The sequence below is a fragment of the Drosophila navojoa genome, chromosome 3, assembly GCF_054131105.1.
Source record: "Drosophila navojoa isolate 15081-1374.11 chromosome 3, UAZ_NAV_1.0, whole genome shotgun sequence".
NCBI classification, from domain to species: Eukaryota; Metazoa; Arthropoda; class Insecta; order Diptera; family Drosophilidae; genus Drosophila; species Drosophila navojoa.
Window position 1 is genome coordinate 10,608,261 of NC_142891.1, and position 13,670 is coordinate 10,621,930.

Below are 13,670 nucleotides of genomic sequence, written 5' to 3' on the forward strand. Positions count from 1 at the left end.
GTGGCTCTTATCACGTTTTATCTAATTCACTTATGACAGACACAAATACAGTCCAATCAGCTAATCCTGCTACTTCTACTACTCCTGCTACTCCTGCTGCTGCTACTTTGGCTTGCTAATTAATTTGATTTCGTGTCTGAGCTCAATGCCAATTAAGTTTTTGGTCAAAATGCAGGCGAGCATGCAGTTGGACATGGACATGGGCATGGTTTGTGAGCAGGTTGCAAGACTGCATAACAATTCATCATCATCAACATCATCATCATCATCATCAACAACATCAAAATCAAAGTGCAGCACGTAGCGGCTGTAGACGAAATATTGAAGCCTTGTCGCAGTCCGCAATCCGAAAACCATTTTCTATTTCGCATTCGTCCGTCTGTCAACAGTCGAGGTGGGCGGACTGAGGATGGGGGCTGTACTTATTTAAACAATAGTTGTCCCTAGCAGAACACTCGTCCTGCAGCAGAAACAGCAGCAGCACCACCAGCCGCAGACAATTGCTTTGGAGTGCTTTTGCCCGCCGAGGCGTACAGTACATTAGACGAGCATAAAGGCCGCCCCCCAGAGCAGGCACCAATCCCTTGCCCCCCACCCCCGACAAACTGATTTCAAGTGCAGTACGAAACCGCAAGGCAAGACAATGCGGACATAGGGTCAGAGTACTAAAGACACACACACAGAGACACACAGAGACACATAGACACAACATGACGCAAGGACATGCAGATAATCATTGTGCAACAAGGGACGCACACGCTGTCCATCTATGCAGCTGTCCGTCCTTCCAGCTATCCACCTGTTCGTCCGTCCGTCCATGTCATTTAAATAGTCCTGCTGTTGCTCGGTGTTTGTTGCATTAATTAAAGATGCGCTGCATTGCTTTGGCTGCCAGCATTCCGGCATTCGTGCTCTCGCATATTCCCCTGACCTCACCTTATTGTATTGTTGTGAGTTACTGTGAAAGGATTGACCACAATCGGTCGAAATCCTTGGCAAAGGAAATTAACATCAAAGCCTGACAGTTGATACTCTGGCCTAAACATAGATTAGAGCGAGGTATAATCGTTGTAATTGGCAGAAGGAGACGTGGAAAACTCCATGAAGTATATATTCCCGATCAAGATAATGTGCCGTGTCAATATTTTTGTGCCTTTCCTTTTAAGTTAAGTTACTTATCCCAGTATAACATGTGGAGTCTTAAGTAAGCGATAACTCCATAATGTAGATAGTTTAGATCGGTCGGTACTTCAGGGTATCTGCTTAGCGAATACATTCAACAGAAAGAGCGTTCTTACTTCCGTTTATTTGTGTTTCACAAAATTAAAGGAACACCCTACAGACGGTATCTGCTCAAATTTGCATATTGTCAACTCCAAGAGAGAACTCTCCGTCCAATGTTTCAAAGTTCGACCAACCAGAATCGACCAGACTTAAATTCCATCGACACGATCGAGCAACTTATGTTTCGTATAAACCTGCCTCTTTACCTATGCAACTACAGAGATTATTAATTTCCTTTCCGAATCCTTATTCCTTAATGTTAATACTATTCCAGTTCTTGAATCTTTTATTTGATCAACAAGAGCCCTATTGGAGACCAATAATTCTGGTTTGGTCAACTCATTTCCAATTTTAATTAATCATAAATTATAATTTTAAATAGATGGCAGATTGAAAGTTCAATATTTTATCGTTTAATTGTACAAACTTCGCCTCTGTAGATGCAAATTTTAACAGAAATTTTACAATCCATTTTTTAGATATTTATATATACGTATTATATAAATAAAATCAGTAATCAATGTATTTGTAATTTGAACTAAATATTTGATTTATTGATTGCATTAAAAAATAGACGCAAATACATTAAATATTAAAAATATTAATTACACATAGATATTATTTAACTAAATTCATTTACGGAATATATATAGTACTTATTATCGATACTTATCGACCGCTACAATCAAAAGGCCAATTTATTGTTTGCTCATTTGTTAATTATTTCTGCGCTACAGATGAAAGAATACAATCAATTTAGGTGTTATATGCAGTGGAAAACAAAAATAATACTTCAAAGGAAACCAAAAAGTGAATTTCGATGAAACTGTTGGTGGACAGAAATTCGAACGTGAAATAAATTCGAACAAATTGCCAAGAGTGTGGGAGCTCTGTGGAACGTCAGTGGGAGGTGTGTGTGTGTGTGTGTGTGTGTGTGTGTGTGTATGTGAATCGAGCTGAGTAAGTAGAGTGTATGCAAATTAGCTAGTAGTGTTCGTTAGTGGGTGCTGCCTTAATACTTCAATCAAAACCGTACTCAAAATCCCTAAATAAGCGAACTAATTATTGTTGCCTGCCTAACTCACACAATAATCACAGCTGCAATTGTTACATTTTGACTTTTCTTCTCAGCGTTAAATGATTAAAAGTTTAATAATATACAAAATATATAAACATGCCATGCACAGCACAAATCATGTAGATACGTATATATAAATATGCATGCATACATAGATACATACATATATTGTATATACATATATCGGTATATCCGTAGTCAGTATAAGATCTACTCATTTCTAGTCATTTAGCTCATATGCCAATAGTGTATAGTAGTGTATGCTTGCATTAACTAAGCTAGAGCTATATAGTAACTCCTGACTAAACATTTTACTTAGTTGTTGTTTGTTTGTTTTTCGTTTCAGTAATTTCTTTAGTTATTGTTGGTGTTTTAATATTAAGGCCACTTAAGTACTCTTAATGATTCAATTAAGTGCGCTGATAGTTTTGCCTTAAAGTTAATCCTCAAGTCCCGGTAATTCATTTTCCCAAATAGGCGGACTTCAACTGCTGGTACTCCAGTATGCGTGCGATGCCATATTCCTGCAAGACAAACCAAAGATTAGTTGAAAAGTTAACAAAAATGCATATTTGTAATTATATTAAGAAACTAATTATATTTAGATAAATGATTTAACAGTTGAAAGCATCAGAAAAATATGTAAATAAATAAAAAAATAAAATGTAAATAAATAAAAAAATAATAATAATAAAACGAAAAAAAAAAAATAAAAAAAATACAAAATTTTAGAAATAAAATAAAAGTATATGAAAACATATGAATATATTTAAAAAAGAATTAATAAACAAAAATTGTTTAATATTTCTTTCACCGAAATAAATATTTATTCCAAATTTAATTAAATGGAATTTAAAATATTTCTTTTGATTCTCTCATATAAAATTAGATATTTTTCAGGACTTAAAAGCCTTTATAATTTTTCTCCAACTTTTTGTTCACATAAAAAAAAATTAATTATTAGTCTAAATTAGAATTATTCTTTCATCAGCAATTAATTATAAAGTTAATAATAATATTATTATTTCGTGAAATTATATTATTAATTAGTTTTTCTTTGTGCAGCGAATTTAAATAAACCTCCTAATATCATAGATAAATATAGATGTGGGAAGTAAGAAGTAGAAGAAAAGGCTTAGGAAGATTTTCTACTACATTTTAAGCTGAGCTCACTCTCTCAGCGCACCTCGAGCACTCACTGACTGGACGACTAAGTATTTGTAATTCGAACCTAATTAGAATATTAAAACTTGTCACATATTGTAGCTGAGTGTGTGAGTCGTTAGCTCTATATAGAGGCTATATATTAGATATATGGTAGTCATATATACACATTGCTTGACAAGCCAACCACAGCAACTTGATCAAGTGTAATATGAGCTTTATTAGGCTGTGTAATATACAGAAATAAATTAGACATTAAACAATGAGATCAAATATACATGACTAAACAGATCCAACAGAACTAATATGGAAATGTTCAATTCCCTTCAATTTACATAATCAAAATATCATTATCTATTTAAAACACATACCCAATAACCAAACTCAATGGCTGACGTAACATTCACCACAGACCAGAGGCTCCAGAACAGATGCGATAGCATTGTAAATAGTTGTATTTCGGCATCGACCGCATCGAGCTCGTCCACATGGGGCTCGTAGTGCTCATCATCGTGATATTTCTTCAGATAGTTGACTATAAAATCACGACGTTGATGCACCGTTGCATATTGATGTTTGTAGTGGTGAAAGTATGGGAATTGAGGATTGGTATAGTCGAAGGTCCACTCAATGAAATGATTAGCCAAATCGAAGCCACGATAATTGTAGGCGCAATATTCAAAGTCAATGATAATGAGATCTGGCTCATGATCGGACATAAAGCTCGAGTCCAGTGCGGAATCATCTGTGGTGTCCAATTCCGGGCAGGGTGACGCACTATGCGACTTACTGCATTTATATATAGGGGGAGAGACAGAGAAATGCGATTAGCTCAGTTAACGATAGTGATTAGATGATATGGCATGGATAACCTGTATGTATTTGGTAATTTGCTTATGCCGAATTAAAATTTCATTTTAACGACCGCAGCAATGGGGCCGGCCATCTAGAATTTAAGGTAGTTTTAACAAGCATACAGAATAGATATATATATGTATATATGTATATATAACTTAATTACTAATTTAGCAGTTGGCAAATAAATACGGGTTAGTGTCCAATAATGGGTTCTACTAAGCCACACTAAGCTCACTCACTTGTCATCCGCATCCAAATTACTGTTGCCATCCAGACTATCGCCCAGGGTCTCATCAAAATTGGATCTATGGCCAGAGTTGAAATAAATTATTGGCATCTCTAAGAGTACATAAATTAAAAATAAATCGATCTACCTTAGACTACTTATTGATTCTCTGGGTGTACGATCACTTCCATTGCTTGATTGCCGCAATAATATGTTGCCCTCTTGCAGATCGTTGTGGCAAAAGACAACGGGATAGTCGCCTGCCTCTATCACCGATCTTAACCAGGCGATCTCCTGAACGTAGTCAATGGAGCGCATGAGTTCGCGTTGCTTTTGCAATACTGTCGAATTCGGTTTCGATTCGATTTTGCCCTTTACAATGCTATCCAGGCTGGCCAGCCAACGATCCATGCAATTCCATATCCAATCCGGTTCCTTCGACATTGGTATATTCAAGCTGTGTATTTCGCCCATTTTCTCAGCGATCTTCATCGAAATACGAGCATCGCCCAGCTCTGTGGTGGCCAATGTGCGTGCCTGAATAAATAGAAAAGGAAAACATATAACATTATTTTCAGGTATTATGAGCGACAGACAGGGTATTGAAAAGTCCTACGCATTTGTGCGGATTTCTATATAGAACTGAGCTAAGCTGAAACTTATCACATTAATAAATACTAAATAAAATAAAATATTAGATTTATATGCGCCTATTACAGAAGTATTGTACAGAAATAGGATATTATAATAAAAGATTTTTTTAAGGACTTGACTTTAGTCGGAAGTCTCTTTCTATCATAATAAGCTATATAGAGAAACACTTTGACCATTCATAAGTACATGTTTTTATCATTTTATAGCGAAAGTCAAGTTCATATGCTTAAATACTTGAACAATGTAAATATATATACAAAAGAGCAGAAGAAATTTATAGAGCTTTTCTATACAGCACAAAGGAAATTCACTTGAGTACTGTATTAACATATTTACATATATATATATATATATATATATATATATATATATATATATATATTTATATATTTATAAATATATTCATACATCTATCTCACTATCTATTTGCATGCCTAAGTCTATTACAGTGCAAATAATTGCAGTCTTGATTAAGATTTCCTCATTCCTATATATAATACAGATATTTACTCGATTAATATTAACATATTGATCACAGCTCGAACTATCACTCAGTCTATCTAGCTATGCAAACAAAATCTTTCCTCAAACATGACAACTAATGCTATGCAATCTCAATCTCAATATTAAAAGGCAAAATAAATCTGTAGATGTTCCACTCTTCTACTCTGTTCTACTCTTCTACTCAGTTCTATATACTTCTCCTGCCCAACCCACCGGTATATATTGCTCAATGCGTCCACCGGGAAATATGCCATGCAGCTTCGGTCCAAAGTTACGTTCGCTGAGCAGGGCAAATACCACAGACTCTGTTATCATGGTCTCCAGGGCATGATCGCCATGCGTTTGGCCATAGATGCGCAGCAGCACCTATAATGTGTTGAGAGTTTATTTTTATTCAAGTATTAGCGTTTATTAAGAGATTGTCACATGTGATCGACCTACCTCACGGGGCTCCTGCTTGGGACTGTGCAAGCGTCGCAGCAAACTAGAATCGCCGCTGTCGCTATCAAAGCGTCGTCTTTTATTTGCCTGTTTAGCGCTCAGCGCCGCATCGTCATCGTCATCATAGGCGTGGGCGGTAGCTGTGGGATTTTTTGTTAGCCCCGACGCAACATCTTTGATATCGTTGTTGTTGTTGTTGTTATTGTTAATGTTATTGTTGTTGTTGCTTTCCCTATTCTTAGCAAATGCCGAGGCGGCTATGACGTGTTTGCCAATGTTGACGTTGACATTTCCTGACTGCTGCTGCTGCTCTATCTCCAACAATTGCTGTTCGTCAAAATCATCCAAGTCGGGCAGACTGACGTAATACAGGAAATTCGAGAGACCACCGCTAAAAGGCAATAACATATTGGTACAGATTAAATTAACTTTTTATGGACTATATGCAAATCTATACTATGAAACTCACCTGATGCGCTTTACAACCAACTGCTCTGGGGTAACCACCTTCCAGCGTCCGGTTAGATAGTCACGGCAAATGCGGGCAGCCGCTTGGCGAATTTCCTCAAGTGTGGCCTATTTGGATGTGTGCCAAGAGCGTTAAATGTACCAAAAATGAAAGAGAAACAGAAAGCGTAAATGAGTAAACCAGAAGAGAAGAGAGTACACGTTACAGAGACAAGAGAAAAAGAGAGAGAGCGCGCCAGAGAGAGAGAGAGAGAGAGAGAGAGGGCTCTTGACGTTTACGAATTGACAAAACAAATGCGGGTACTCATACCCAGCGAAGGTTTCGCGAGGGTGAGTATTGGTGGGTTGTACTAATCATATCAAATATGTACATATAGAAGAGTAATATACAATATAATATATATTACAATGTGTTCAATATAAAGCAACAACGAAAAAAATGGCATGCAATATACACAAGACTGAAAATAAACAATGTCTAAATTCTAAGTAGCCTCGCGTACAATTTTTAGTACAAGTGCAAGGTCGCGAGAGTGCTAAAAATATTTCTAGGCGTACAATTCATATATAGTATATAAAAATAAAATATAATATATAAAAAAATATAATATATAAATATATATAAAATATAAAAATATATACTATATAAAAATATATAATATATAAAAATATATAATATACAAAAATATATAAGACATACAAAAAATATATATAAAAAAAAAAAAAAAAAAAAAAAAAAAAAAAAAGTACATGATGTCTATCAGGAGTTACATTATTTGTAGGCTAAAGAAGTAATTTTACATTTTTTTCTACTAGTCTAGTATCTAATCTTTTTCTAAATAGTAGCTAAAATGTATCTAACATATATATCAACTGTGCGCAGCACGTACCTAACTGATAGCAAACATGTACGTAACATATGTATAACATGTACATAACATATACCTAACATATGCATAACATGTACATTACATATACTTAACATATTAGTCAACATATACCTCTAATGCACCTCTAATGCTATGTAACATAAAGCAACATAAACCTAACATAAACATAACATGTACCTATTTTCTAATCATATACCCTACTGGTGTATATTTTCAGAAAAATACTATGAAAATACTTACAAATTGAATTTATATGAAACGTAAATGAGGTTGAAATAAAAATATGTACAAAAATAGCAATTTAGCCAATGAATTTTGTTTACAGGCTAACACATTAGACATGCTGCAAAAAAAAAAAAATCCCATGTTTACCAATTATCATGTGCAAAACATATTATAATAGAATTTTCAGATTATCGAAAAGTTTAAAAGAAAATATCAGATATGTTGTATTGTATTATATACAATAAATATATAAGATTAACTTAAATATTGTTCGCTTACATTGCGTCGAAAATGTTGCCAGATATGTTCATAATTACAGCGTGGACGTTTACAACAATTTTGATCAATATCTAGAAATTTCTGCTGCTTTTGACGACGAGTTTTATGTTTAATGCAACCTTTTCGTTGTCTCATACTACGATTATTCCGTTTTACAAGAAATCACGACAATATTAGAAATACTATATATGTAAGACAGTGTGTAAATCTAATTATATAAAAAACTATATAAATCTGATTTAACAATTCCGTATGCACGCAAGTCTTCAATGTTGTTCCGTATTAAGTCGATTAGTTCCTCACAGCTGAGCGTTCAATAATAAACTGAAACAGCTCACAATAGAACTGACTCATCGTAGCCCTGAGATGCTCGCTCACCCTACTCACTCATCTCGCTCACGCACTCGCTTTCGCTCTTTTTCTCTATGTCTTACTCTCTCACTCTGTCTCTCTCTCTCTCTCTCTCTTTCTGTCTTTGGTGGTTGCTGCACCACCAACCACCTTGCCTTGGGGTTGCGCTACGGCTAAGGCATATGTTCACCTAGCACACAAACCACGAACGTAACTACCAACTACGTCAATTGCTTTGCCTTCTCTGATTTTCAACAGATGTTCGATTTCTGGACGACAGGTAAAAAAAAAAAAAAGAAAGAAATACAACTTAAGGAGAGAAAAACCGTTTTAAACTGGTTTAATGGCAATTCATTGTAGTCTAGCACCTATTTAAGATTAGATTGTACCATTCAAGTACTTGTAAATGTTGTTAAAAACTTACAACTAAGGCCTTGATGTACATATAACATCAATGAACGTTCGTTGACCTGTTTGCCAGTTGGACAACTGTTCAAAGTTTAATTTGGCATATTATATCATATGTATAATAGGAAAATTATTTTTATATAGTATTTCAATAAATCCCCAGTAAATTAGTCAATTTAAAGAAAACGATATTTTCTATAAATTAGAGTTACATATACAAATATAATATTTATAGAAAACATATATATTATACATATATGTATAAATTTTTCCTCACAAGTAAAACCTTCTAGTTGGATCTAATCCATATGCAGCAGGTATGCAAAATTTTTCGTTTGTTTTAAGGTGCACGAAGCGCTGCAACCCTACAGGATTAGCTCAACTTTCTCTCTCTAACTCTCCTCTGTCTCTCTCTCTCTCTCTCTAACTCTCCTCACTCTCTCTTTTTCTTGATTTTTCTCTCTTTATTTTTAGATTGATTTTCTCTCTTCTCTTAAATGATCCAAGACATTTTCAACTAACTTTCTTCATTCATGTTTAACATTCATTATGCTTAGTCATAAAATTAAATGTGTTTATTGGTTTTTTGCAATGTCCGACTTGCTGTCCGTCCATCTGTTTGGCTGTCCGTATGAACAACATGTATTACAACTCTATCAAAGATAGAGAATAGAAATTTGGGGATTAGACTTTGTGAATGAGTATTCTCCAGTCGTTAAAGCCCGACTGCAAAGTTCTTACATGTTTTATTACGTAAAAGTTTTAATATCCTAAAACTATAGGTGTTAAAAATAAAACTAGTTTAATCCATCGATGCATCAAAATGCCGACAACTTTCACATCACACACGCATATGCACGCACACCCACACATGTAAATATAACGAGTTCAATGTAAATTTTGTGGAATTTTCCACGCAAACAGCGCAACAAGAAAATCTTTCATCTACGCACAAAGCAAATGTCTCTTATCAAGTGGAACATGTATATATATTATAAGAATTATAATATAATTATTTCATATGATGTGTAAAACAATAAGAGAGAGAGAGAGAGAGAGAGAGAGAGAGAGAGAGAGACAAATGATGGCCAGAAGAAAATACAAGTATATATACTATAACAAAGCTTTATACCTGAACCTGATAAGCCCATTAGAGTCATTTTATAAATCGTAGCTGTACAGAGAACTATAAAAATTACAATAACAACTATATGAATAAGACCTTTTTCGCAAAGCCTGTTCCGGGCCTTATCAGCTCTATTCAAACTTATCAAGAACTGTTTTATATAGTGCTCACTGGCAAAAATTTAATCGGAAACTATTTTACCAAAAGCAAATCTTTGAAGTACGCAGCTGTAGATTTTATAATTTATATTTTACGGCTTGCCTACATGGCAGTCAGGCAACGATTGATAGTGACTAGGCAATGATCTATTTAAATAATTTACCTGATATTGCTGATAATCTATTTAAATAATAAATTTGATATTGCTGATTTTTGGTTTAATACTTTAAAGTATTTTTTATTTTCTAACTATCAAATATATAGCCTAATATGCTTAGGGTTCTATCCAAAAGCTCATTAAAGCTCTTCGAAATTATACACTTAATAAAATACAAAATTAATTTAGATTGTACTTAAGATACAGATAAAGATTGCTTAATTACTGTATTTAATTTACTGTTAAAAAATGTTTACCGTCATTTAATAATATTTTTTTAATATTATGTGCAATTTTCTTTTACATTTGTAAACTATATATTTAAAAATCTAAAAATTAAAATTCCTTTAATCACAATGTTCATATTAATTATTAATTATTAATTGGTAAATATTCAATATACAATTCTATATTTGATGTGAAACATGCGACTAATAATTAGCTTAAGCTAGTGGGAGTATCTCAAATAAATATATACAATTTATCAAATACCTATCGATGGGTATGTAAACATTAATAAATTACAAATTGGAATTTGATAAGCAAACTGTTTTTATGTTCATGATAAGTTATTTTTAACATTTGATCAGATTAAAGACTTTTTCAAGTATATTTTACTAATGCCACATTAAATTATTTGCGGAATTTTAATTGATAAAAAAAGGTTTAATGTATTCAAACTCAAATTAATATAAATGTATAGAAGTTTCGACATCTTCAAAATTTTATTAATATTGATTATTAAAACCAATTTAAGCTACGTTCTTTAAGTACTTATTATTAGTCTAATTGTCCGTTTTCTGTATCTTATCTTATCGCTAATACAAAATAAATCTAATAAAAAAATATTTATATGTAAAATATAAAACAAAATAATTTTTAATTAAAATTAAAATTAAAATATATACATAAATAAATAAAAAATAAAAATAATAATAAAAAGTTAGGATATAGTATAAAATTGAAATATATAATTATTGAATACACTGTAGTAATAAAAAAAAAGTTCAACTTTAATTATATTATTATTTTATTATTCTAATTTAAATCCACTTAGGGTTTTTTATTATTTGTAGTTTTTTTCCGCAACTACAAGTTTTTTTTTCTATTTTGCTCACTTACATTGTGAATCACTGCGATTCATTAAAATAATCAGAATAATCAAAAGTTGATTTATAGAAAACTAACAAGAATAATTACGACAGCGCTTGGGTAAATCCCATTTATATACATATTGTGTGTATGTGTGTGTGTGTGTGGGTGTGTGTATTTTCACGGTGCATAATTGTTGGCTTTAAGCAATTACCTGACTAAAGCTATGCGTCTGCAATTCGCTGCGCAACTGCGCCGCAGCAGCGACGGCACGTGAATTATTGCGTCGACTCTGGCAACTCCAACGGCCGTTAGAATCGCGCGGGTAGCGGTAAATGCGCGTCAGCGTTTGGCTAAGGCAGCGCGTGCTGCCGGTGCGCAGAGCAACCTGTGCGGCGCCGATTGCGATAAGTGTCTGCGAGACGAGCTTTAACCCCAGAATATATGTATGTACATAAATAAATCAACAAAATATGGCAAAAATTGAAGAGAGTAAAACAAAAGCAATATTTACACGACAACAAAAGAAACAGAAATAATAACAACAAGAGAAACATGCTTATCAACAACATGCCGCAAGTTGTATTAAAACAATGTATAACGACAATGTATAACCGTGCGATAAGCCCAACAAGGAATAAGCTAGCCGCGTGGAGTCATCATTTAAAAAATAATAATAAAATAAAATAGCAATAAAAAACTGAAATCAAAGGCAACAACGGAAGAGCCTTGAAGTGATCGACTCTGAAATACGCTTTCAGATAAGGGGCCAAAACCTATACAACTACATATATGTATAATCAGTTCATTGAGATTAATGACATCAATGCCGTGTAATACGCATTGAAAATAAAATCAATCCATTTTCTGTAGTACTTTTGCGGTTAACACAGTAGAACTATATTTAAAAATATATGAATAACCATCTTTTTTTAGCGCTATCGATTAAAGCTATTAACACAGCATAATAGAAATAGATATAATTACATACATATGTATGTATATACACACCAACAAATTGAATACCAAAATCAAAATGAATAACTATTGCTCATTACAAACTTTAAAGCCAACAAAATATCAGCAGCTGGCAAAAGTTAATTCAACATATACATATATACATATATGTATATACATATATGTATATTTTATTTAAATAGTTCACATTGCAAGCGACAAACGTGTTACCAAAATTAATGGATTTCTTGATACGCTGTGCAAGAGCCTGAGAACCGCCAAAGATTTTGCGATGACACACGAATGAGGGTATCGGTCAATGTTCGCGAATTACGTAGAGAGTTCGTAGCAACACAAAAAATAATGCAGAGAAGCTACTACCAAGAGCGCCAACAACAATAAAACGGGTTATAAAGCATTCTCTGCATTCTGCATTCTCTTACCGTTTGCAAATTGTTGGACATCTTACTGCATACACTCTTCCTCTTTCTCTCGCTCTACCTTCCACACGCGACACGATGTCCAAAATGGTACTTAACAACAATGTATGACTGGGTTCCTGTTGAGACTGTGTTTGTTTTTTTTTTTTTTTTTTCAATTTCTTTTTATTATTATTTGTTTTTTATTTACACCTTCCACTTGACAGAAACAATTACAGACATCCACGTGCGCTATGAACTGCTACGTCACTGTTAATAAAACTAAGTGTAATTACAATAAAACGTATAAATAAAAGCAACTAGTTGAGCTGTTGACTGTTTCTATTTGATTAACGGGTTTAACGTTGCACTGCTTTCCGCTTTAACATCCACTCGCGCGCACGATTCAATTGCTACTGCGATCGAGCTTTGAGTCGATGCAGAGTGTCAAAAGAGGACGTGCGATTTTCGCCTACTCTTCGTTATCTTATCACCTTGGTTTAGCACTCTGCACGGCAGCTCTCCTCTCTCTCGCTTTTGCAATTCGAACTGCGCTGGTGAGTTTCATAGCGCTCTGCCAATAAGCTTTTGCAAGTGAACACCAACAAGCAACAATCGAGAATTTTGCTTTCCCACCAATTCGCCATTGCATTTCACAACCTGACAGACGACTCAAGGTTGATTGCTACAGCAGCTTCTATACATTTTTTTTTTTTAATTGTAAACAATATTATATGGTAATATTATCTCTTATTCGGATTAGTTTAATTGTGAAATAATAATTCAACCAGTTTTGGTTTATTACTTGTTTACTTTTAGACCCGGTCTACTTTTTTGGGTCAAAGCCAATCAATTACGTTTCAAATAAATATGTTTTCCAAAGCTCCATTCTGAGTTTTCTAAAATTCATGCCAATTGGCACGCGCACAG

At 33.8% G+C, this 13,670-nt stretch overlaps 1 protein-coding gene across 3 annotated transcripts; it reads right to left on the bottom strand.

The window, feature by feature from the left end:
• Nucleotides 1-1,809: 1,809 nt before the first annotated feature.
• LOC108658470 (choline/ethanolamine kinase) lies at nucleotides 1,810-13,178 on the bottom strand. 3 transcript variants are annotated; one of them, XM_030387984.2, is made up of 9 exons: nucleotides 12,765-13,178; nucleotides 11,579-11,791; nucleotides 6,679-6,785; nucleotides 6,210-6,600; nucleotides 5,982-6,134; nucleotides 4,759-5,147; nucleotides 4,624-4,689; nucleotides 3,898-4,315; nucleotides 1,810-2,886 (listed from the first exon to the last, which is right to left on the bottom strand). In XM_030387984.2, exons 1-9 carry the CDS (start codon nucleotides 12,783-12,785, stop codon nucleotides 2,824-2,826), a joined length of 1,821 nt encoding a protein of 606 aa, XP_030243844.1. In that variant the 5' UTR covers nucleotides 12,786-13,178; the 3' UTR covers nucleotides 1,810-2,823. The 3 variants fall into 3 exon arrangements, with proteins under 3 accessions (XP_030243844.1, XP_030243847.1, XP_030243846.1); XM_030387987.2 differs by lacking the exon at nucleotides 11,579-11,791 and having other exon boundaries at nucleotides 12,765-12,924; XM_030387986.2 differs by lacking the exons at nucleotides 11,579-11,791; nucleotides 12,765-13,178 and adding an exon at nucleotides 8,072-8,401.
• Nucleotides 13,179-13,670: the final 492 nt, after the last annotated feature.